The sequence below is a fragment of the Falco cherrug genome, chromosome 5 (assembly GCF_023634085.1).
Source record: "Falco cherrug isolate bFalChe1 chromosome 5, bFalChe1.pri, whole genome shotgun sequence".
NCBI classification, from domain to species: domain Eukaryota; kingdom Metazoa; phylum Chordata; class Aves; order Falconiformes; family Falconidae; genus Falco; species Falco cherrug.
Genome location: NC_073701.1, coordinates 78,284,185 through 78,306,086, shown reverse-complemented (window position 1 = coordinate 78,306,086; position 21,902 = coordinate 78,284,185). Strand labels below are relative to the sequence as shown.

The 21,902-nt window shown below is 38.9% G+C and overlaps 1 protein-coding gene across 5 annotated transcripts in view; it reads left to right on the top strand.

The window, feature by feature from the left end:
- Positions 1 to 21,902, top strand: part of TMEM168 (transmembrane protein 168) — a 28,540-nt gene that overhangs the window by 489 nt on the left and 6,149 nt on the right. The window contains exons 2-5 of one of the 5 annotated variants that reach the window (XM_055711057.1): positions 1,209 to 3,028; positions 4,069 to 5,335; positions 16,965 to 17,107; positions 18,914 to 19,188. In XM_055711057.1, the coding sequence (XP_055567032.1) occupies positions 4,199 to 5,335; positions 16,965 to 17,107; positions 18,914 to 19,188 (1,555 nt within the window). In that variant the 5' untranslated portion in view covers positions 1,209 to 3,028; positions 4,069 to 4,198. The other 4 variants (XM_005441760.4, XM_027808986.2, XM_055711058.1 and 1 more) reach the window with 4 other exon arrangements.

The following is a 21,902-nucleotide window of genomic DNA, read 5'->3' as shown; positions in this document are numbered from 1 at the left end:
GGGCCGGGCTCGCCCCGGCGCCGTGTGCGTGGAGCAGGGCCCCGTCGCTGCGGGGCCGAGGGGAGGCGGGCGGCCTGGCGGGCAGCCCCTGGGGGACGGGGCCTCCCCGGGCCGGGCCGGGCCCAGGCGGCCTCCCGGGGCGGCAGCTGGCGGTGAGCGGCGTTGCCCCGCAGGCACCCCGCGGAGCCCGCAGCCGTCGGTAGGCTCCCCTGGCCGGGCCAGTCCGGCAGCTGGTGCTTGGGCCGGGCGCTCCCCGCATGTCCCGCACCAGGAATCCGTAATGCGGGCTGGGCGTGCACGTCCGAAGACTAACGAAGACGTTCACCTGAAGTTTAAGGCTGCTGTATTAATGTGGTAGCTAAGTACGACGTTATGGTTTTAAAAAGGCGTCACGCAGTTGTGTTTTGGTTGGTTTTTTTTAAAAAAAACCATGCACTAAACTGGAAGAATAAAGCTGAAAGAAAGTAAGTCCAGCATTTTAGATAGGCCTCACCTGGACTTCAGGTCAACTGTAGTCAAACTACTGAACCATCTTCGGGTTTTGGTTCTTTTTTTTATATTTTCTTAGACAAATTAAGATGAAAACTACTTTGGGAATGATGTTCCTTTACATGTAGGAAAGCTCTTGGATGGTTTAGTCTCTAAATCTCTACTTGGACTCCAGGTTTTGCTTAAAATTGCGTTTGCAAAAGTCAACAAATGTTTAAAAGTGGGTGTACACATTCTGTGTTTTGGATCTAAATGTGATTCGCTCAGGTATGTAACTCAGATGTTGAAGCCTGAAACTTTTAAGGCAGTTGGTTTTAAAACCAAACACAACACTTCCCTGCCTTGGAACAGTCTTTGCTTCAACAGTCAGTCTTAACAGAAATGAGTTACAAATAGCTATGTTTTAAAGAATAAATCAGATAATTGAAATCTCCCATTAAAATTGTCTGAATTGTTGTGTTAAATTGTGTTAAATTTATTTGGTAATAACTGCATGATGGGATGCATTAATCATTAAAATGCTCCTTTTTCTCTTTTCACCAAAAAGTTGACCATGTGTTTTGAACAGAAAAATACTAATGATTAATAGCGTGGTTTAGTAGTACGCCTTTTTGATAATTGCCTAGAAGGCGTAGCCAGGAAGAGGGTGTTGCATTCACGTCCAAGCTGTTATTTTGCAAATATTTGGTACTTAAGCAGACTTTGTGTCTTTCCACTAGGAGCAGGCACATTCCCCCACCCCGGTACCTGGCACAGCACGTGGGGCAGCAGCAGTGGAGCTTCGCTTTCACATTTCTCATGATGTGATCACAGCAAAACTCCGCTTGGCACAAGCTGAGCTAGTCAGAGTAGTTTTCTGTCAGAGCGGCTGCTTGCCTGCGAGGTAGCTTGCTAGTGTAATGATACCACCAGAAAATAATGTAGCAACTGTAGCAAAATAGTAAGCCAGGGGTTAGGTGGGAGCTTCCACCCTTTGCGCGTGAGCTAAACTGCTGACTTCCATGAGTCTGTTGTCCAGATGAATGTTTATAGTATTAGCTTCTTAACTTGGAGGGATTCCAGAAAGGAATCAAGATAACAGAATGGCATGGCAGATGTGCTTTGGCATAGCAGTAGTTACACGTCAGTGCTGTGGGTTGGAAGGGGAGATGGGGAAGTCGTTCCTTTATATTCATGGTTTGGAGGAGAGAGAACTGCGGGCAGGGAGGGGGCATGTGTAGGAGTTGAACTGAAAAGCTCAAGTTGTCCATAAAGCAAATGTTGATCATAGTACAAGAAACAGCCTTGCTGACAGTGCTATGATACCAGATATATTGTGACCTGGAAAAGGCTAGCTAACTTTGGGTTGTTATCTATATAAAGTAGAAACAAATGAAAGGTTGAGAAAACTGTAAATATGTTACCAACTAATGAGAGAAATATTACACGATCTTAAGCATTCAGGCAACTCAGAATTAAGTTTATTTGTATAAAACACTAGCAATAATAAGTAATATGAAAATGCACAGTTAAAATGAAAACTTTTAACTCTCAATGGCATGCAGTAACCATTTGCTTTAACTGTATGGTATGTATTCTATTTCAATTAAACAGATTTTTAATACATAGTTTTTGCAAGTAACATCTGCAGTGTTGTTAGGAGTTTAACATAATTTGGAAATATGTTACCAAACTTAAGTAATTTAAACAATAGGATTTCTTAAGCCTGTTTTATCTCTACACCAATTATTCAAGCTGGTTTTATGCTGGGTGTCAGTCTTCAAGTCAGCCAAAGCATATGGGTAAATCAGTCAGTTTGTCTTCTGTTGTTCTCTGGTTTAAAAAATGAGAATTTAAAAATCAAGGGAAAATGGAAGTTAAGTTCTGATTTTCAGTCAAGGTGTCCTTTATAAATAAATAAGTAAAAATAAATAAATAGTATAAATAAAAGCAGTAAGCTATAACCTATCTTTGAGTGTTCTTGACACATTAATTGCTCTGTCATACCATTAACTCTCCAGAAGTCTCTGTAAGATGGGCAATTAGGTAATTACTTAAAAAACTATAGTGGCTACGAATGAGTGTTCCTACATGCCGCCCATAACCTGTACAATTAGATTTACAAATAAACTTTTCATTAATTACTTCAGAAGCAAAACTTATGCTTAAATATAAATACTATACAGGGTTTTGCTAAGTTTTAACTAAGGGAATTTGGACAACTGGAGCTCTGGAGCTCTTTGTAATGTATGACACTTAAGAAAAATAGAGACAAAAAAAATGATGCTGATTTTCTTGTTTCTGTACTTTCTTGTGATCTACCAGTTGTTTTCTGCCTTATTTTTTCTGGTGGTATGGACTCAGCTTTATTCCTTCAGTGACTCCTGCACCAAAAATCAGAAGTATGTGTGGCTCTTTTTGCAAAAGCCTGTTCTCTGAGTAATTCTTATTAATTTGTCACAACATGTTTTACGTACAGAGCAGGGTTGTGACTTCAAAAGTACTAACCTTTTTTGCCTTTAATTAGAAAGCTCTGAACTGTGCCTCTGACAAATTTGTGGTAAGTACAAAAGTGTATAAATACAGTGCAATTAAGATTTTCACAGAAATAGAATTTCCTCAATAACTTTTTTTCCTAATTATAGCAGTTACTAGTATTGTTTATGTGTAAGCCCCGTATGATTAACCACCAATAGGATGACAGTGGTCCTCATGTTTCAAGACTGAGTTCAGACCGGGAAGAAACTTTTCCTGTAAAATAGTAATGATCTCCAGTGAAATCTGCCTAGCCACATTTTCATACAAAATTCCCCTAAAAATACTACTGTCTGTTCCTATACTATATTAAAAAGAAAAGCATGTCAGTTAAATGGATCCGAGTAGGAGATGCTTATGTTCTAAATATAATAGTTATCCCCATCATTTTGTTTGGGTTTTTTGGTGGGAGAAAAAAAAGTGGCTTGGAGGGGTGAAAATGAAGTCTTTGGTTAAGAAAAGTTTCTGAAAATATTGCCAGATCTATTGATACATCTGTGTGTCCACTCCCCTTTTGTGAAATGGAGATGATAATATCCTTTTTGATTATCTACTGTGGGTTTAGCTCATTAACTGATTATGAAGTTCTTTTTGTGAATCCTGTGGCTACTTGACTACTAAAAAGAAGCCTTGCAAAACGTACTGAAAAGGTATGTTATAAAGTGAGAACTTACCAAAGGTAATGGTGAAGTAAAACAATGTTTTAAATCAATATTAAATTATTTTAGAAGACAATGGATATCATAGCAATATTTTGGATACCCATAGATGTCTAATATAGATACCTAATGGATGAGTTTTGTGGAAAAACTGCACAGGCCAGGTTTGGTTTACCTTTTCCTTTCATTCAGATTATGAAATAAGATTGATGCAGAACCAGTCTTATATTGGATTTAATAATAACCCCAATTTGAATGACCTTTAACAACACACTTACTTGGTCATTATTATGTGTTTTTTAATTTATGTGTTCAACTCCTTGGTGAGAAAGGTTGTGTCATGTTTATGCTGTATGTGATTAAAAGGAATTCTTTGCTGCTAAAACCTTCTTAATTCTTCTTCCAGGATTTCAGGGATTGCGGACTGCTGTTGCTGAAATGATATTACAGAAGGTGGCGATTGCCTTGTCTTTGTTGGATGAAACCCAAATATTTACTTTCAGCCGAGTGGGTAAAACCCCCTAACTGCAGTTTACATGTGTAGGTCACTGCGTTACTGTGTTAGTCATTGTCTCTATGCAGCAATGACAAGGCTAGAAGAAGCGAACAGAGAAGTGAACATGCACTCATCGGTCAGATACCTTGGCTATCTTGCCAGGATCAACCTGCTGGTTGCCATTTGCATGGGCCTTTATGTCAGATGGGAAAAAACTGCAGATGCATTGATTTTGGTAATATTTATTCTGGGACTCTTTGTTCTTGGAATTGCCAGCATACTGTACTACTATTTTTCAATGGAAACAGCAAGCCTGAGTCTTTCCAATCTTTGGTTTGGTTTTTTGCTTGGCCTTCTCTGTTTTCTTAATAATTCTGCCTTCAAAACGGATGTGAAAGAAGAAGCCACTAAATATTTACTCCTCTCCGCCATTGTTTTAAGGATATTATGTGCTTTGGTTGAGAGGATTTGTGGTTGTATCCATCATCGACCAACTCTGCTGACAACAGTTGAGTTTTTGGAACTAGTTGGATTTGCAATTGCCAGCACAACTATGCTGGTTGAAAAATCTGTGAGTATTATTCTGTTGGTCATGGCTTTGGCCATGTTGATTATTGACTTACGTATGAAGTCTTTTTTGGCAATTCCAAATTTGGCAATTTTTGGAGCCATTGCATCCTTACTCTTTTTTCCATCACTGCAAATCCCCACAAACCCTTTTGCCTTGGCATGTTTCTTCAGCTGCCTGATTTCCGATCCCCTTCTTGATGTTTACTTCAGTGGACTTTCAGTTACTGAACGATGGAAGCCCTACTTGTATCGTGGTAAAATTTGCAGAAGGCTTTCTGTCATCTCAATTGGAGTCATTGAACTAATCTTTTTCATTCTTGCAGCCTTTAAACTGCGTGATTTGGATCTCTGGTATTTTGTGATACCTGGTTTTTCTATTTTTGGAATTTTTTGGATGATCTGTCATGTGATTTTTTTCATAACTCTTTGGGGCTTTCACACAAAACTAAATGACTGTCACAAGGTATACTATACCCACCGTGCAGAAAACAACAGCCTTGACAGAGTTATGGCATCTAAAGGAATGCGTCATTTTTGTTTAATTTCGGAACAGCTAGTATTTTTCAGCCTTGTCGCGACCGCTGTTTTGGGGGCCGTTTCTTGGCAGGTAAATAACAGTCTGTTTATATTGATATCCCTCTTGAGAATGCTCCAGAGAACTCCTGGCTCCTTAAAACTTCTGTGACGTTTGATGGTGTGCTGTGGCTCAGCAATTCAGAGTTGGAACCCTTGGTTTCACCAGCACGCGCTTTGAATTTAACGCTGTGTGCTGCCTTGACCTGTGACCTGTTAAGGCAACTGGAACTTACCAGCTTCCTTATGTTGGCAGAATGGGAAGAGTTAATGCTTCCGGGGCAGATGAAGTGTGCAAAGTATTTTACATTTATACACTTAGGAAATTATTTTGGTTTTGAATTCATTGTGCCATAAAATTTGTTTTCAAGGTAAATCACAGTGTTGAACCCTAGTAATGCTCACTATATTGAGGCTTTTCCTATGGACTATTTTAATTGAATCAAGGCAAATTCATGTTTTAAGAATGTATTTTTCAGTGATTTTGCCTTGGAGTTAACTATTAATGTGGCGTTAGAAATCAGCTGATAAACTGATAAATTGTTGGTATAGCACGTGCTCCAAGTGTCTTATTTTCAAGTCTGGTTATGCACCACAGGATACTTCCTCTGAAAGACCAGTTCTCAAAATCACACAGTGTTCTTTGACTTTTCTTTCCATTCCTGAATTAAGGCTGTTGTCTCTTCTTTAGCAGAAAGCATACATCTCTCTCAAAATGTTTGCAAAGTGCCCAAGTTAAAGTATATTGTGTGTTGTCACAGTTGCAGCAGCGTGTTTGGTGCCTACTTGCTTTTTTAAGTTGATCTAAAACAAGACAACAATCATTTTTGTACCCATGCATCTCTTAAATCAATTACAAGTATATATATATATATTATAAAGGTATATAAAATTATATATATTTTTTATGGCAGATGTAAGTTTAGAAATTCCCTATAGTGTTTCCAGAACAATTTGCCACCCATATCTGCAGATTTTCTCAGATTAAGTAACGTCTTGGATGAAAGGTGTTAAAGAACTTGGGTGGAAAAGGAAATTAACAGTCATTTTGTGAGGGTTTGTGTGTTGGTGGTTTGGGTTTTTTTGGTTTGGGTTTGTGTTTTTTTGAGTTGGGGTTTCTTTTAGGTGTTGGGGTTTTATTTGAATGAAGAGCATTAGAGGTTAACGGACAAGCCTGGGAGGAAAGCTAGGTGCTTTTGGTCTGTCTTTGGGAAAGTATCAGCATGCATAGCTGTAGTGTGTGGGCTGGCAGAAAAGACAATAGGAAGAAATAGAACCAAAGTGAAGTAGAGGAGAAAAATCCTCAGAATGTACTTACAGAAAGTGAGGGTGCTAATGCACCAAAGGAAATGGTGGTTTGGGAGACAGAAACAATAAAGATCAGTGTGCAAATATTGCTAACTTCCATACTTTTCCTTCTGAGAATTTTGTGATTTTATCAAAATGTTAGCTTTTAATTTCTATATGCTAGTTGTGTGTTTTTTCAGGAAAAGCAATTTTTTACCATTTCTATCAGATAGTCTTATTAATTTCTCTGTCCTTGCCCTCTTCCTTTAACACCCTGAGACACATTAGTTAATTACAGTTTCAAAATTACTTGGATGGAGTCATTCCACCTAGTTGCATCTAGCAAAGCAGTCGGAACAAATCAAGAGCGTAAATTGTCCAGATAGCAACTGGAGAGAGGCAGTTTCTTTTGGTGGTGCCCAGAGCCTGTCTGCGGGGAGTTAAACACCAGACTTGGACAGGATCTCCTGCTGTAGCCCTTCACGGGAAGGGCTCCCCCTCCCCAGGCCATCTGTTTAAAACACACAGGTGCTTCCTATAGAACTGCTTCATTACTGCAAGGAGGACTGGTTTCATACCCATCTTACAACTTCTTTCTCTTCACGTTGATTGATAGTTCATTGGGTTTTTTTCCTGTCTCTGTCCTATGCCCCAAAATAGCTGCAACTGTTAACGTATCTGATAATTTTCAGTCCTCTCTAATTCTAAAGAAGTGCAGTTGTGCTGTGGAACGACTTGTGCAGGACTGTTCTCAAGAAGAAAACTGACAGTGCAGCTAAAATCTTTATTGTTGTTAATTTCAATTTCTAGCATTCTGTGTGTGTAAATTAGATAAGCTGTAGATAAGCTGTTGCTCATCACCTTTGTCTGACAGGTTGTGTATTTGCCTATTCAGTGGGAGGAGCAGTAATTGTAGCAAAAGGGAAAGGCATCAGACCAAATACTTTCCCTTGTCAGGAAATCCAGATTTTTATTATAATAATTTATTTTCCATAGATAATTACATTTACATTTCTTTTACTATGTTTATATTTTTTTCATCATGTGTTTATAGTAATGAATTAGCTTAAGATTATGAATGCAGGTGTCTCCAACTAAAAGCATTTCTACTTCAGCAGATGTTGTGATGTTTGCCTTGCAGATCAGTGTGTCTATTTCGTCTCTTGTCAGAAAATGAAATACTTCATCAGACCTGGCAGGAACATAATTTAATAAATGGATGTATCATTTATTATAGTGATTGCAGGAAGCTGGGGTCTTTTCTGTATTATTCTGCATAGTGTCAGGTTTCAAAATAATTAGAGGTAAGAAAGCAATGATGCATGCACACAATTTACCCTCTTGCAGGGCATTTGTTTTTTTTCCTAGAGACTTAAGGAAACCAGTGTTTTTTCTTCATTGCAGGGGGAATTCAAGGCCTTAAGACTCTACTTTAGAATCATTTGCTGGATTTTTGAGTCTGCTGTTTCAGGAGGTCTAACAAGCTCAACATTAATGCAGCAAAGAAGCTTCTGCAGTGAATGTGTACTTTTCTTATGGTGATTTATATGTATTGTAACAGTTAAAGAGACAAATCAGACTGCTGAAGATCACTCTCAGCCTTTCCTCTTTAAAAAGTAATAGTTATTGCTAAATACTTAGTGGGTTGGGATTTCAGGGTTTTTTTGTTTGTTTTTTAAGAAAACTTTGCTGCAGAAAAAAAAGCCAGTGACATCAGTATGTAGTAGAAAGAGATCTTAGGGCTGTGTTAGGTGCCTTTCCATGAAAGCATCAGCATAATATTTATTAGTGGTCAAAAAAGCACATTAAATATTAGGAATTATTAGGAAAGGACTGGAGGTATCATTATGCCACTGTATAAATCCATAGCTTCTGTATTTTGAATAACTCTGCAATTCTTACTTACCATCCTACAGATAAGAAAACAAGCAAAGGTTCAGGGAAGGGTGATTAAATTCATCATAGACATGAAACAGTTTACATGGAGGGAATGAATAAACAAGGATGCTTCAGTCAGGAAAGGAGAAAACTAAGAATATGATGAAGGTATGAAATATGTTTATGCAGGAGAAGGTAAACAGTAAGAGACAACAAGCGATCAGTTTTGGTGCAAAAGTTGAGGGGAATGAAGTTGGCAAGAAGCAGGCTGGAGCCAAACAGGTGGAACAGTTCTTCGTACAGCGCTGGGTGAGCTCTGGGGCTGTGGATCATGGCCTGCTGTGTGCCAAATGGTTGCAGAGGCTCGGGAGGAAGCTGGACTAGTTCAGGGAAACATTCACAGAGGTTTATGTACTATATGAAACTACATCTGGCTCAGGAAGTCCTTGAGCCATCAGTGGTTGGAGTACTCAGGGACATGTGCTTGGTCTGTTACAGTTTTCCCTAGGCACCCATTTGGCCTCTTTGGAGACCAGGCTTTCTTCTAGGTGGACTTTTGGTGCAACCTAATACAGCCACTCATACATTCTTATATTATGGACATTTTTTTAACTCAAATTTTCAGTGTATTTTTTCCTTACGTTCTGTTAGGAATGCCAAGTATTCCTCAGTCACCAGTTCCTGAAAATGTATTTGCTCTTTTTTTAAAATTGTTTAAAACATTTTGTGTATGTGTAAGTTTCACAGTTTTCAGTCTGTGTGACTTCAGTTTATGATTTATGTAGTCATTTTAGTAAGTGCTAATTATATTTAAACCTGTTAAGTGTCACCTGGAGGGTGAAGCATTTTTTATTTATACCTTACCTCACTCTGAAAATGTACTGAGAGTTTGTTTAATGATACTGTGTTTGATAAGAGGGGTGGCTTGACATCACTTCATGGTTGCCATTTGGCCTCCTATATAATGAGTAGAATTGGCTAAAAACAGTCTTGACAAAAAAAGACTGACTTGGACAGTCAGCTATATAGCCATAGCATGTAAAAAAATCTAGCTCAGCTGTGTGTGTTAGGTTATAGCCAGAGACAGGGTTGTGGAGAGGAGGGGTTCTGTTTCATGGAAAACTTTTGTGACAGGCACATTATATATGCCCTTTTAATGGTTTTAATAACTAATATCTATATGTCATATAAATCTCAAGTGTATGAAAGGTCAAGACCCAAAGAGACAGTTGTCTGCTAATTGGTGGCTAGAAGTATCCTATTTGATTGAAATTGCCAGAAAAACATCAAATCTCCTTTTGTGGAAAGGATTTTAAAGTGAGGTCAGTTAACTCACTGTTGCACATAGTGGTTTTCTGACTCATGCAGAGCTGTTGAGGCTCAGAGTCCGGTTAGCCAAGGACCTTTCTTGAAGGGGAGCTGAGCCCTTGTAATAAGCCAAAGGATGAAAGTCTTTGTTCCTAGTGCTTCAGTATGTGCTTGGGAAGGCCTGTGGCTCCTGAAAGCAGAATGTGTGTCTGGGATGAAGCTTTAAATGTGAAGAGCAGAATTGTCAGGTCTGTGTGAAGCTGGAGGATGAGCTCAGGAAGCATGAGAAGTGTAAAAGTCATTTGTTCAACCTGGTTGCATTAAAAAACGGAGTAAGAGCTTTTCAGTGGGGCATGTTTAATTTTGGGCATGGTCTACTTCTGAGCGTAATTCCTGCTTTAGCTGGAGAGGAAAGACACCTTGCCTTGTTGGTAGAAATGCATTGACATTTTCCTTGCAAAATATCTAGGGAATGTTCTGCACCTGCCTTTACATTTCTGTGAGTAATTTCAGTCAGATCAATAGACTTTTTCAACTCCAGCTTATTTCAGCAATTATTCATGTGCTTGCCTATAATTAGGCCCTTGGATGGGACAAGATCCAGCAGAAGTCATGCAAATGACTCAGGCATTACTTCTTTCAGAAGCCAATAAAATTATGAAAAAAATTGCAGGTGGAAGTCTTGGAATTTGCAAGCAAAGATCTTGGAAAGGTTTGGGGGACTCTTTTTCTCAGAAACTTAAAATCAGCTTTTGTTAAGTGCTCTATGCCATGGTAACTACAGGTTTTCTGAATTACTGGCCAAAGAGAATTATTATCCCTGGAAGACCTGTAATGTAATATTACCAAGAGAAAAATGAACTGTCAGAGACAGATAAAGTAATGGAATGAAGTACTTTCAGTGCATTATTCTTGATTTTAGTGAAATTTATGGGTTAGTATATAATCATATTCATGATATGCTTGAGTACTTAAATGGACAGTACTATTGAACTTGAATTATTCATGGAAGAAAAGTTAGTTTATTGTATGTATGAGTATTTTCTTGTTTGGGGAGAGCTACTGACTTTGTAGTCTTTGTTGTGTGATTGCCTGGTGTTTCTTGAAAGCTCAATTTGCAATGCCTTAGTAAGATTGAAGATGGTAAGGTTTTTAACTTTCCTAAAACCAAGATTGTTTTCTGAGTAGTAAGAAGTTTTCTAAGTAACATCTGTATTTACCTGCACGTACTTTTGTTAACATCACAGATTAAGTGACTTTTTTGAATACAGATCATATCCAGTCTTTCTCCTTTATTTCCCCCTGCTTTTCATCCTGATGTATTTTTAATCCAGTCTTCCTCAGGCTTTGCTTGTCCAATTTGATTTTTTTTCCTTCCCCCCCCCTCTTCAGAGGCCCTGCTGCATTCTCTGGCCTTTCTCCATATTTTCTCACATAGCCATGCCACTCCTGCTTGGTTTTGTTTCTTCCTCTCTCTCTGTCTGGTCATCTTTAGTTCCCCCTTTCTTTTCCTCACTGATGGTTTTTCCCCTACTTGCTGATTTGACTTGCATATCTGTGCTTCACTGTTTCTTTATAGACTCATCTGTTCAGTTTCTTTTATAATAACCTGGATTCCCTCTTTCCCTACTATTTCAGAATCTCTTAAGCTGGATTCTAAATCCTCCTTGCTTACTGCTCATCATTTCTTCTCAAGCTCACCTGCTGTACTGTTTATTTTTGGTGCCCATCTTCCTCCCTGCAGTGAGCACTCATCCTGCCTTGGCTCTCTCCCTTTCCAGTCCTGCCCCGAGGGCTACATCAGGTTACCTGTTCACATCCACAGTGCCAGTACACCTTGCTGCTGTTGCCACTGCTCCCAGCGGCCCTAGGTCATGAAGGGAATCTCTGGTGACAAAAGAAAGAAGGTATTCATTGTTGGTCTAAAGAATCTGACTTATGTGTTAAGCTTGCTGTCAAAATCGCATTAATTTCAGAATTCAAAGTTTTATATTAAAAAAAAATAATATCAGAAAACCATGTAGTATTCTTTTAAACTGACAGCCACTTCTGGTTTGCTGGGACAAATGCCAGACTAAAGCACTGGCATTCCTGTGGTTAGAACAGGAGTCAAAGATGGGAAACATAACATTATTAAATCTGTCTGCCAGTGAACATGACAACTATTTTCTGCAAATTGTATTCCCAGTGCTGTTTTAATAGTCAGAAGTAATGGATTATTTATTGTTCTTCAGAGACTGTTCTTTCATTCAGTAACTTGTAAGATTCTTTCCTCTGGTAGTTGATCTACATTGTAATTTTACAAATTCTGTCTTTAGGCTTCCTTTTACCTGTAATATACATGTCTTGTTTTCATTCAGAATGAGCTATCCATAAAATATTTTCAAATTAGTTATCACGTTATCCTGTTTCTCCTGAGCCTTCTCCATCATGGAACATCATATACTCCTTTGTTTTTGCAGAATCACTGCAGCGGAGCTAAGCAAAACTGGTTTCTTTAATATTTATTTACATGTGTCTCTGTGTCTATGGATATATAAAAATAGGTAAATATTATTCAGCTTGGATAATAGAAAGCAGGGCAGAATTTTTGCTTGGAAATACACAAAGACATCTTTGTAAGCCTCCTCTGTTGTTGGTCTGTTCCATGTAATCCCAGGCAGCCTGCTTGTAGGTGATCCTGCTTGAACAGTGGGTCAGACCAGACAATTTCCAGAGGCCCCTTCCAACCTCAGCCACTCAGTGTTTCTGTGATCATCTTAGTTGACATATGTTTAGTAATTTGTTCCTGTTTTAAACAGAAGGGCTCTTCTGTGGGTCTTTGTAACTGGCTTCCAATTTAAACTAATGTTTCTTTTTTTTTTTTTTTTTTCTCCTCGTTATTTTCATCGGTCTCATGTCAGTAATGCTCCATCATTAAATACAGTTCCGGAATTGTTCCACGTCCAACAGGGGTTTATGCTGTGGGATTGGAGTTGTGCTATCTATGAATATAAAATTATGTATCTTGGCTGTAAAATACCTCTAAATTCTTCTGGTGCTTTAACAGTTACAGTTAAAGACAAGTGTTGCTTGAAAAGCTAAAGAAAGTGGAAAGATAATACTACTAGTGAAGCTCACAGGTCTTTTATTGCCATCAGAGGCAAGAAGCATGGAGTTTTTACCTTTTCTACATTATTTGAAATGAAAACACACTGTATATTTCCTAAATACTTATTTAGAAGAAGACAAAGGCAAAAAACCCCAAAGACTAAGGGATAAAATGACTTCTCATGTTTTCAGTGGGATTGCTGAGAAGGGTCCCTGTCTTCTGTTTGCTTTTGGAGCAGTCTGTCTGGAATCAATGGGCACTTGAAGCACAGGGATGTACTTCAGGCTGAGATTGCCACTGCAGTCGAAAACAGAATGAAAATGGGTTCAACAGATGAAAGAACAAAATCCCTTTCTGGCTCTGCTTATGCATCCACGGCCATCTGCTCCATTAAGGACCAGTCATCAAATCTTTCGGATTTAGTAAAGCACTGGCAGTCCCCACCTGGCATCTTAGCTGCTACCTTAAAAGAGGAGCCTACCTTCAGATTTACTGTAATTACTAACTTAATTATATATTATTTTTTACTCTTTTCAAATTCCTGTAGTTTATGTATTTTAAAATGCCACCAGTCATGTCTTTGCAGTGCTGAATTAAAATATTTTTTAATAAATCAAAATCTTACTGTAGAGCTGCACTGAGCATCGTTAATCATTTTTATATTTTAGTGATACATTTCTTCTAAATCAAAACTGTTGAAGTGCTGACAGCAAGTCTTTACATTAGATAGATGTCTAAAAATGTAAAATATCCATACTAACAACACTTTCCTACTCCAATAGCGTAAGACGGTCACTAAATGAAAAACAAAGTTGAAACTTCAGGTGGAGCTGAGTTGATTCATAACACTACAGAGCATATTTCCCATACTTGTTTAATATTTGGTACAAACTCAAAGCAAGATACAGAACAAGGTGGATCACTGAGATGATCCTTACGGTTTCTGTGTGGAATCCTTATCTCACAAGTACTTGTGAATTTTCTTGCCGGTATCTTCATATTAGTAGGAGTACTTTCAAAAATCAAATGTGGATATTTTTTAGTAGTCAGACTCAGTCAGAAGTTTGGTGAAAACTATTAATCTTTGTGGTAATCTCAAATTGTGTTAATGAAGAACACTGTGGATTTAATAACTTCCATGTGTTTAGGGGATTGGGGAAATGCAGGGAGTGTTTATAACAACCTGGCATGTTGTAAGAACACTTCCACAAGAACATTCATACAAAGTAATAATGTAATAGTATTCTTTAGGATATTATGATTGCTGTACTTTTTATGGGCAAATGTGGGTTTTATTTTGTAATATGCTCACTGCGATCAAAACACTAATGCAGTATAAGAGCAGTTTGCTCTAATGAGATCCAAGAAGAGTCATATATGTCACATTTATACATGATGGAAAAGCTGAATTTGTCATAAAAATGCATTATATAACTTCCCAGTCTATGTATTCAGTCTTTCCAAAGTTGAGAAAGTCCTCTAACTGATGGAATAGGAAGCTTTTCCAGACAAGCCCTTCAATTTCTGCAGGATCCAAGTCTTCCTTTTTTTTATAACTTAAAGTAAATTATCCTTCTGGTATCCACAGTTACAAAAGTAAGTCTCCAAAACTTGAAACTAATTTAGCTAGAGAGCTCCACTATTTCATCAGAATCTTATATTTTAGAAGGCTTCTATAGAATGAAAACTAACCAAATATTTGTAAGTTTTTATTGCTGCTGCTCTGAGTGCTTTTCATTTTCAGAGTGCATTAGGGAAAATGAGCAACAAAAATGCGCACTTTCTGATGATACATTTGAAACAAAAATTATATTGTCTTAGTTATAGGATTTTTTTCCTCCTTCTTGACAACAAAACAAGTTGAAGTTGCACCATAATTATTACAGTGGTTTATGCTTTCCTGTCTTCTGGTGATTTCAGGTAATTATATGGATTTCAGGGAAATTACTCTGAAAACCCTTATTCTCTGACACAAAACTCGAGGATCACTATGTGAATGCTTCTCTGCACTAGTCGTAAATACATTCCATCTGCTCACTTGCTCGTTGATCCCAGCCCTCTGAGAGTAGTCAAGACTGGGATGGGGGAAGGGTTGTATTTGGAGGGATGCAACATCTCTCCTGAGATGTCTAAGAAAATTATGTACATAGAAGTGATTGTGAATCTCCTACAATGTATGTCTGCTTCGTAGGCACACATGGCTCCTTGTGGATTCAAATTACTGCACCAAAACATAAAATTACATTATATCACATGAAATTGTATTGCAGTATTAACACTAGCATTATCACTGGTTGATGAGCTGGTTATATCTGAACCAGTTTCGTAGTTCAAACGATAGCAGGTCAATAAGCAGATTGATTGCACTTTTGTACTAGGGTGTGCAGGGCTGTGGGTTAGGGGAAGCTCTCCATGGTTGTTCTGTGATATGATCTGATGTTCGCTCAATGTCCTATCTTCATGTCCTGGAGAGCTAGAAGCCAAATAAATAAACTTTTCATTTGTCATGAATTGTCCGAAGCATAGTAGGAGCTGGATTATAGTTTTACAGTGGTTTCAGGTGTTGGAATTTGAGAATAATGCTATCAATTAACAGTCACCAGTTATTTGAGAATAGTGCTATCAGTGAGTTATCAGTTAATATCAGATTCTGGTGTTTATTTGCGGTTAGAAGTATTGCTGTCACCATTTCAAGGACATAGGTGAGATCCTTCCATCAGAAGTATAATGGGACACTTTAAAACCAGGACAGGCAGCAAACAGGATTCTTCCTTAGGGCAGGAAGCACATTAGATAGGTAAAGCTGTTCTTTCAGACCAAGTCTTGTAATATTTATGTGTTTAAAAACTGAATATAGTTGAGTTAGTGCCATGTGACAACAAGAAATGAGCTGGTTTAAATTTCATTTTTTTCAGTATAATTTACTTTCAAAATTATTAATGGCTTATTCTATGCGTTAAGCCAAACTCCCAGTCCACATCAAATCACTGAGTGTTAAACAATAAGGTAATATCCTGTTTTTTAAAAAAATGAATATCATGGATTTATGCACAGAGGGTGAATAAAACATAAATGTGGTCAGAGGCCACGGGACTCTTCTCAAGACAGAAATCTGTAGCTGTGAATTTATTCCCTTGGCTACATAATAAACTATCTAATAACCGTACCATGTGTATTAACGTTCTTGATTAATTATATAATACTGTTTCTACCTTTCCTAAAGCCTTTAATGCCTCATTAAACCCATTTACATCATATTAAAATAATTAAAATGAAGCTGTATCTGTTCTGCCTCTGACAGCTAGCATTTCAGCAGTCTGTTTTTATTTTACTAGTGCTAGTGATTGAAACTTAACTTTTCAAACTTCTTTTTTACAGAAATCATCTGTATCAGTCTATAAAACAGGAAAGCTCGGTGTAGGTAGGGTATAAACTGTGTGAATGCTGTGAAGTTGTGTAGTGGATGCTCCTTCTCATCTGATATTTATGTAGCTGATAAACAATTGTCATTTTAATGGGAGTAATGTTCATAAATATTCTCAGAAGTCATCTTTTGTGTGATACATAGTATTCCACAAAGAATGTTCTAAAAACTCTTGGTGTTAAAAGGTAAGAATAGTTAAATCTAGAGTTAAATCTATGTTTTTAATGACGTAATGTAGTATGCAGCCATCTGATGCTAGGTACATAATATTCTGTGTTGTACTGTACTGATTAAGGCCTGACCCTGCAGATATTTACAGATATACTTGTTTTATGCACATAAATAATTCTGTGGTATTTGATTTTCCTGCTTAAGTGGGTAAAGCTAACCTATCATCAGGGCTTTTAAACCCGAGTCCTGTGCTGTTAGTGTTTTTAAATACATTCCTTTCCAAAGAGTGACCCCTGCTTACCAGCCATCTTCTCCCCAAGCCTTTCATTTGCCATGCGAGTACTTCACTGTATAGTATGTGGAAAAATAAGTATACATTTCATATAATAATTTGCGTGTTTCAGGATCCAGTTATGTGTGTTCATACACGGGGAATTATTCGTATAACTGTAACCAACAGGAAGGATTTTTCGTGCAATAGCTCAATCTCTATTTTCTTTTTAGCCAACCAATGGGATCTTCATGAGTGCATTTCTCATCGTTTTACCTCTGGAGTCCATGGCTCATGGGCTTTTCCATGAGCTGGGAAACTGCTTGGGAGGAACATGTGTTGGGTATGCTGTTGTGATTCCCACCAACTTTTGCAGGTATAGTTACCACGTATTTGAACTTCATAGCAGTGTAACTGTACTGTTAGCTCGCAGAGGCAATGCAGCACTGTTGCTTGTTTTTTTCAATAATTAAGTACAAATTTAAGTAGGCAGATTTTGTATTTTTCCTTTGCCTTGCCTTCCAAAAAAGATGAGTAACTGCAACTCTACCTTTCTATATGTATTTAATTTGCTTTTAGAAAGCAAATGAACGCTTCACAAACCAGTCATGCATAGGCAGATTCCACAGTCCCTATCTCATGCAAAGAGAGAAACAAATTTTCTGAGCTCTTGATCTACAGTCTTCAGCGATGCAGTCTTAAAAAATCCCTGTAGTCAATTATTGTTAGGGGTTAAAAAAATTATTTTTCAATATTTACATTAAAATATGAATAAATTAATTTTGTTTCCGTGGCAACAAATTGATTCTTTCATTGTATTACATTATTTTGGCTCTGGCAGCTCCCTCTAATTTTTGAGTGAATGAGATACTTTTGAACAACTGTTTAGGACCTGACAGAACTAAGCTTCCTTGTCAAAAAAGCTTGACTGTTTCAATGATGGGCCCGTTGAAACTTGCTGAGACAAACAGTAATGACGATGTATTCTGTATAACTGTAGTAGTAGAATGTGAGCCAGGTGAGGAGGCACACAATGTAATTAGCTAGACCAAAAAAGAAACCTGGTAGCATTACACAGTGACTTGCAAACAAAATACATGAAATATACACATGTATAAAAAATGGAAGTTATAATTTGTATTAGTAGAGTAAGACTGTCTCCATATTTTCACCCACGGAACCTCTCCATGTCTCCAGCTAAGCATAAATCAGGTCAGCTTGGTAAAGCTGTCAGTTAGGCTCCTTATCATTACCATTATTACATTGGCTGAAGAGTGATGAATGCATTTCTTTTTCTGAAAACGCATCCTGAAGAGCGCTCCCATAGCTGGGTGTCTTGCAAGACCAAATTTCTTATTGTCATGATTAATGAATAGCTATGTAGACTTAAAAAAAAGTGTATTTTATACATTTTAAAACATTTTTATTATATATTTCTATATAGAAAGTATATATAAATACAAATAAAATCCATTTTGGAACCCAGGGATTCTTTTGCTGTGTATGCATATTCATATGTATACACACAGAGACAGGTACACGCGCACCCCTCTATATATACATGGTTTGTTCCAGGTCTAGTTTGTAATTTTCTTAGAACTCCCATTTTCTAAGCTGTGAATGCCATTATATGAAACACATTTCTTGTGTTGAAAGATCAGCACCTGAACAGCACACACAAGTAAGAATTAACTGTATTTGTATGAGTACCATATTGAATAAAGGCTGGTTTGGAACAGAGGGAGATTAATTCAGAATACCTGAGCAAAATGTGTCCTTGGATTTCTCTTTAGTCAGTTATTGGAAACTAGCTTGCATGATATTCTATGCAGATTAGCACGAATTCTTGCATGGGACTTAATTGTCGAAGCCTACATAGTCTGTTCACATCACAGCTCCTCTCTCTATCCCTCTGTCTCTCAGCTGTAGGAATAGCATGGGTTTGAGTAGGACTGCTTTGAAGTGAAATGTGACAGAAGGAAGGGAGAGGTAGTGGTCCCTCACTCAAATACAGTATTTTGAATTGTTTATGAACTGTACATTTCGAGCCAATTTCCATTTAGAACAGTGCTAGTTCATATCAGAGATGAGATGCACAGGGAAAAAAACACTCAATTGCTGAAAGTCAACTAAGCATGAAATAATTATAAATCATAATCATAGCTGGTTTTCTTCTTTTTAGTCCTGATGGCCAACCAACTCTTCTTCCACCTGAGCATGTACAAGAGTTAAATCTGAGGTCTACTGGCATGCTTAATGCCATCCAAAGATTTTTTGCATATCATATGATTGAAACATATGGTTGTGACTACTCTACAAGCGGACTGACCTTTGATACTCTTCACTCCAAGATCAAGTCTTTTCTTGAACTTCGCACAGCAGATGGACCCAGACATGATACCTACATTTTATATTACAGTGGTCACTCACATGGCACTGGCGAATGGGCACTGGCAGGTAACTGGTTTGGCAGGTTTTTTTATTAATAGTTTTGGAATTGATAAATTTTCCAAATCAATTAATTTGTTCTTTAAAACATCATGGCGTATTGCAAAACTTTGATGTTTTTGTCACATCTATTATCTGATAGTCCAGAATGTCAAGGAATCACCAGTCTTTGGAGAACAGGTTTATACAAGCTCCTGTCAGGGAAGGAAGGGGTCATCTGCAGAGCATGGCTGTTGAGAGATTCAGGGCCTACAAGGAATTGTCAAAATAGGCAAGGCTGCAGGTGCCTACCTCTGCTAGCGGGGAGGATTGTGAAATGCAGAAGCCCCTTTTGTGTGCAGTTAACTTGACGAAAAGCAGGAGCTCTTGCCTTACCTTGCTCTGTGTGGCAGCCAGGTATGTTACTTCATGAACTTCGTGTCATTTTAGTATTTAGTCACTTTGGCAGCTAACTGATCTTACACTTGTTCTCAAAATTGTCTACATATCATTGACCCCAAATGTATGCTTACAAGTTTAAACATGACTTCAAATTCCATGTACAATCCAAGTGAACTTTAAAGATAACTTTTTTTTTTTCCCCCCCCCAGAAAAGCCCTTCCTGCTCTCAAGACAGATTTCCCCTGTATTTTGAGGAATATTTGGTCACTATAATGGAAAAGCATAATCTTTTCTCCTTCCCTGGACATGGCAGTGTATTACAGTGCTCTGTGTCACTGTGTCAGTTAGGCTGTCATGAAGGGCTGCATTCATGTTATTAAGATGTGCTCTGCTTTTTATATAGAAGATAGAATCAATAAAAGAAGTAGGAGGCAGCTGTACAATCCACACTAGAAAACCAGGTCTTCAAACGTAGAGCAAACCTTGTATCATGAAAACAGCTGTGGTTTGCTGAGATCCTGGAGTTTGGGGGTCCCTGTGGGCACAGTGTAGCCTTAAGACTACAAAGCCCTATATAAAGGGCTGATTTAATACCTTATCATACGCCTGGCATAAACTTCACCACTTCCCCCTCCCCTTTCCTTCCTCCCCCTCCCCTTTCCTTCCTCCCCCTCCCCTTTCCTTCCTCCCCCTCCCCTTTCCTTCCTTCCCCCCCCTTTCCTTCCCCCCCTTTCCTTCCTCCCCCCCTTTCCTTCCTCCCCCCCTTTCCTTCCTCCCCCCCTTTCCTTCCTCCCCCCCTTTCCTCCCCACCCCCCTTTCCTCCCCACCCCCCTTTCCTCGCCCCCCACCCCCCTTTCCTCGCCCCCCCACCCCCCTTTCCTTCCCCTTTTCTTTTTTGATCTCTCTATGATGGGCAGTTCTGTCTCAGCTGTATTCCTTGGTAACCCTGAAGATTACAGACCGTTGGTAGGTTTAGCTTCCTTCTTCTGCTGTATGGAACTGTGCTTCTGGGGTTGCTGTGTGCGAACAGCGAATCTTGTAGTTAATACATTGAAAAATTGCAGCTTCTCTTTCTTCCTGGGACAGAATTAATTCCCTTGGGTAGTGCTCGGGGAGCTCCTGCCTGTTTGTCATCAGTCTGCCCCCCCCCCCCGGGGGCATGTGCTCCTCAACAGTGCCGACAGACAGCTTTGCCTGTGGTCTGCTCAGGTCGGTTTTCAGCTGGAGGCTGTGTGCCTGTTTGGTGCGACTCCATGCCTGCACCATTAGACCTGCTGAAGAAGCAACACGTTATTTTTTTCTCAAAGGCTTCATCCATACCTATGATTTCAAAAAGCCACAGCTGTACGCCGAGCTTAGCACGAGCGAGGTACCGCAGCATATGCCGGGGCAGCGGAGTGACTTCTCCAAGGGTAGGGTGGTTTGTCCAAAAGAGCAGCTGCCGCCCTGTGCAACTGCTTAGTGTGTCCACGGCCAGCAGCAAAACTGCCTCCCAGCCGTGCTGCAGCCGGCAGCACAGACAGGGTTAGCTTTCCAGCATATAGGGAGCCACGTGCTGCTGCAAAAACTGCACAGCTTCCAGCCCAGTCCTGCCTTACATCTGGCCAGCCTGGAGTGTGACGGGAGCACAGGTCTCTCTGTACCTGCTCAGGTAGCTGTAGCTTAAATTAAACTCTGACTTCACTTTTAGGATAAGGGCCAAGGTAACTGTTAAAATAAAGTTTTTGTGCTAAAAGAGAAAGTGTGTAACTACAGTAGTGTTCCGACATTCTCACAGAGCTTTGCCGTTCTCTGTCCAAGCCCATCTTCAGCTTCTAATTGAAGATATGTATAGTCACAAGAAGATAGGAACAGGCAGCTGTCATGTGTCTTGCATGCTTTTTGGTGATTAATTTTAGCAAAATCATGGAGTGTAACATGATAGTCCCTCCAGATAGCACTGCTCCTGAATGTAACTGGAAGTATAAACTGGAAAGATGAAGGCTGATTGTGTAATCGTACTGCATGTATTGGACAGTGGTGGTTTTTGACAGATGGAACATTTGGTCATCAGCTCCAGTAATGTGTACCGTTCTCCAACCTCTGGAGAGGGTGGAGAGAGATGGCAACGATGAAATACAACATTCTGATCTAATAGAAAAAGCAGTGTCTCGCTGCCAGCTTATGCTGTGATAGGGCACAGCAGTAGGAGTGTAGTCTTTGCTTTGTAATGACATCTTTTAAAGCAGACTTACTGGATTTATTAGTTCACTAATGATGTTTCTCTCATGTTGGAAGCTGAGATGTAACACAATGGTGTATGTAAGAAATTGTTAACTAGTCATGCATAAAGTATGAGCAGT